Genomic DNA, 2723 nt, shown 5'->3' with positions numbered 1-2723 from the left:
AGGAATGCCACCAGACACTCAGCCTCTCTGCTACTGCCCGCACTGACTGAATGCTGGTCCCATAGAGATTGTCATTGAACTGCCCAGCCTCTATGAACTTGTTGTCCTGGATGTCTTTCTCCATCTGTTCACGGGATACGACAAAGTGATAGTCCTGTCCATCCACCTCGTTGTCACGCCGAGGCCTGGTGGTGTCTGGAGGAGAGCAGGCACCGTGAGCAAACCCGGGGTGACGCACAGCAAACCTCCTGGGAGGGACAAACCCCCTGCCCTGTGCTGCCACCCCCCCATGCTGCAGGCTAGACCCTGCAAGGAGCAGAGCCACTGCTCTCCCCTCCCCGAAGGAAGGGCACCAAGTGCCAGCTGGGACTTACGTGGCACACAGGAACCAAACTTGTGTGGGAATTCAGAGATGAGATCGTCGTTAATCCGGTCCTTGGTCGGCCCCAGGATGATCACCGGCCTCGCGTAGTGAACTGAGAACAAGAGCCACAGCCTGAGGCCCCGTCTGCACCACAGGCAGCTGACCCCACTGCCACCTGTGGCAACAACCTGCACTCTCCCTGCTGGCAGCGGGGCTCCTGCTCTTATGGGCACCCAAAGGTGTCTCCTCCATGCATCTCACAGTCAACACCTCCCTCCCATCGGCACAGCCCTGGGGAAGGTGCTGTGGGTCTTTGGGGTCACATCAGCAAAGCTGCTCCCTCACCCAGGGCTGGAGCCAGGCAAAGATGCCACGGAGCTGGGGGAGTGAGGGAAGCCTGAAGGTCTGATACAGCTTTGGCAAGGAAAGACCACTGAGGCTGGGACTAGTCAGGGTCTGTAGAGATTGAGCGTCAATGGGGAGAGGCTGCTCTGCAGCAGGGACCTGGCCCAAGGCAGGGAGGTATAATCCCACCTTCAGCTGGGAACTACAGCCCAGCTGAATTTTAGCCCAGTATCTCTCCCTTTGTCTTGCAGACCAGGTCACAAGTCTTCTGTTGATTAAAACGGTCTGATCAAGGTCAGGGAAAGCTCCAGGAAACAGCAAGCACACCTGCCACCCCTGCTGCACACAACAAGACAAGAAACTCCCCTTGTGTTCACAGGCATCATGCTGGTATGGCAGGGGAGGTTGCACCAGCCACCCTGGCTGTGCCAGGGACACGGGTGCCCACTCTGGAGCAGACTGTGCAGCTCAGCACTAGGACTTACTTTCATGCCGCGTCACTGGCTCGTATGACAGGATGGTGTCCTCTTGTCCTTCTACAAAAGAACCAGGGAGAGGCAGGTAAGGACTCCCAGCGGCCTTCCAGCTCCTCTGCACCCACAAGGAGCTGGCTCCTGCCCCCTCCCAGCCTCCCACAGCCCTGGGGACACCTCCAGGCTGCCCCTGTCACACTGCCAGCCGACATGGAGTGTGACGGGCACTCAGGTACCAGCCCTCAAGCCACGTTAATTATTATGTCCCAGCTCTGAGTCAAGCCTCCTTTTTCCCTCCCCACTGCTGCAGCCCTTTAGAGAACTCACTGGGGATAAAAGCAGCATTCACTGCAGCTGGACCCCCACAGGCTTAGGCTCCAGGAGCCACCTATGCTGCAGACCAAGCTTCTGGCCATTGCTTGCCACAGCAGGCACTGAGGATGGGGGACTACGATGGACTGGGAACACACCACCCAGACTCAAAGCAGAGCCCTGCAGCCAGGAGAGAGCAGGGAAGCAGGCAGGCTCGCTCCTGCACCCCAGCCCCTGCCTTCCCTGCCCCAAGGAGGGAGCAGGCCACAGCATCTCCGTGTCACTAGCAGGAAGGACCAGCCTCCAAACAGAACCACCAAAGGGACAAGACAAGATGGAGGTGTCAGAAGGTGCACACACATACACACACACACACACACACACACGTATACAGGGGTGGGAGAGCAGACGAGATGAACACTTACTGGAACTGCTCTCGCTGTCACTGGTGTTTGATGTCACGCCCTCTGTAAAGCAATGAGAGAGACCCTCTTCAGAAAGAGAGAGGGCATGGGGGCACCCAGTACTACTGGCCCAGGACAGGGCAGCACTGGCCTCCCGAGAAACCCAAGCCCAAACACCCACTGGCACAAGCCTGCACCAAATGGGCTGGGTGGCATCTCTTGCCCTTTGCTGGGAAACCAAGGTCATCCAGGGGGATGCTTGGCTGCTCGGGGAGAAGGCAAGGATGGGCAGGAATATGCAAGGTGCTGGGCTTCCCAGGCCAAAGGAGGGAAGGTGGAGTGCATGGAGAGGGGGGTGCTGGCAGGGGGAGCAGGTGCAGCATGCAAACAGGGGGAAGGGGAGGGCACAGCTCCATGTCAGCACAGGGACAGGGGAACCTACCTCTGGGGACAGGGCTGGGACTCACAGAGACAAGACAGTGACAGGATGGGACAGAGTTTGGGGCTTTGCTTGCTCAGGCTGATCCCAGTGCTGCGACTGCCTCAAAGAGGCTTGCTGGCTGCTGCCTGCCCCGGGTCTGAACTGGTTGGGGGGGTGCAGAGCTTGGGAGGGGACTCCCAGCCCAGCTAGGACAGCTGAAGGGCTCCCACCATCGTTTTGCAGTTCTGGGTATGTGGTGCTCCAGAGGAAGGTGGCAGCACTTCAAAACACCGTTACCCACCCCACTCAGAAGGGACTTGTCACAGCCATGGTCACCTCCCACCCACACTGGTGGTGGCTGAGTCTCTAAGCATTAAACCAGCAGCCAGCCCAGCTAGGAGCAG

General features: G+C 58.7%; 1 protein-coding gene across 1 annotated transcript in view; it reads right to left on the bottom strand.

Annotated features, from left to right (window-relative positions):
* DLG3 (discs, large homolog 3 (Drosophila)) overlaps positions 1 to 2723 on the bottom strand; it is a 48881-nt gene that overhangs the window by 5772 nt on the left and 40386 nt on the right. Inside the window, exons 14-16 of the mRNA XM_009997174.1 lie at positions 1920 to 1961; positions 1195 to 1245; positions 375 to 476 (exon numbers count right to left, since the gene is read on the bottom strand). Of these exons, the coding sequence (XP_009995476.1) occupies positions 375 to 476; positions 1195 to 1245; positions 1920 to 1961 (195 nt within the window). The remainder of the gene's footprint in view (positions 1 to 374; positions 477 to 1194; positions 1246 to 1919; positions 1962 to 2723) is intronic.

This window comes from Chaetura pelagica, unplaced genomic scaffold (genome assembly GCF_000747805.2).
Source record: "Chaetura pelagica isolate M959 unplaced genomic scaffold, ChaPel_1.0 scaffold344, whole genome shotgun sequence".
NCBI classification, from domain to species: Eukaryota; Metazoa; Chordata; class Aves; order Apodiformes; family Apodidae; genus Chaetura; species Chaetura pelagica.
Note: the sequence above shows the minus strand (reverse complement) of the source record. Positions and strands in the feature narration are given on the sequence as shown.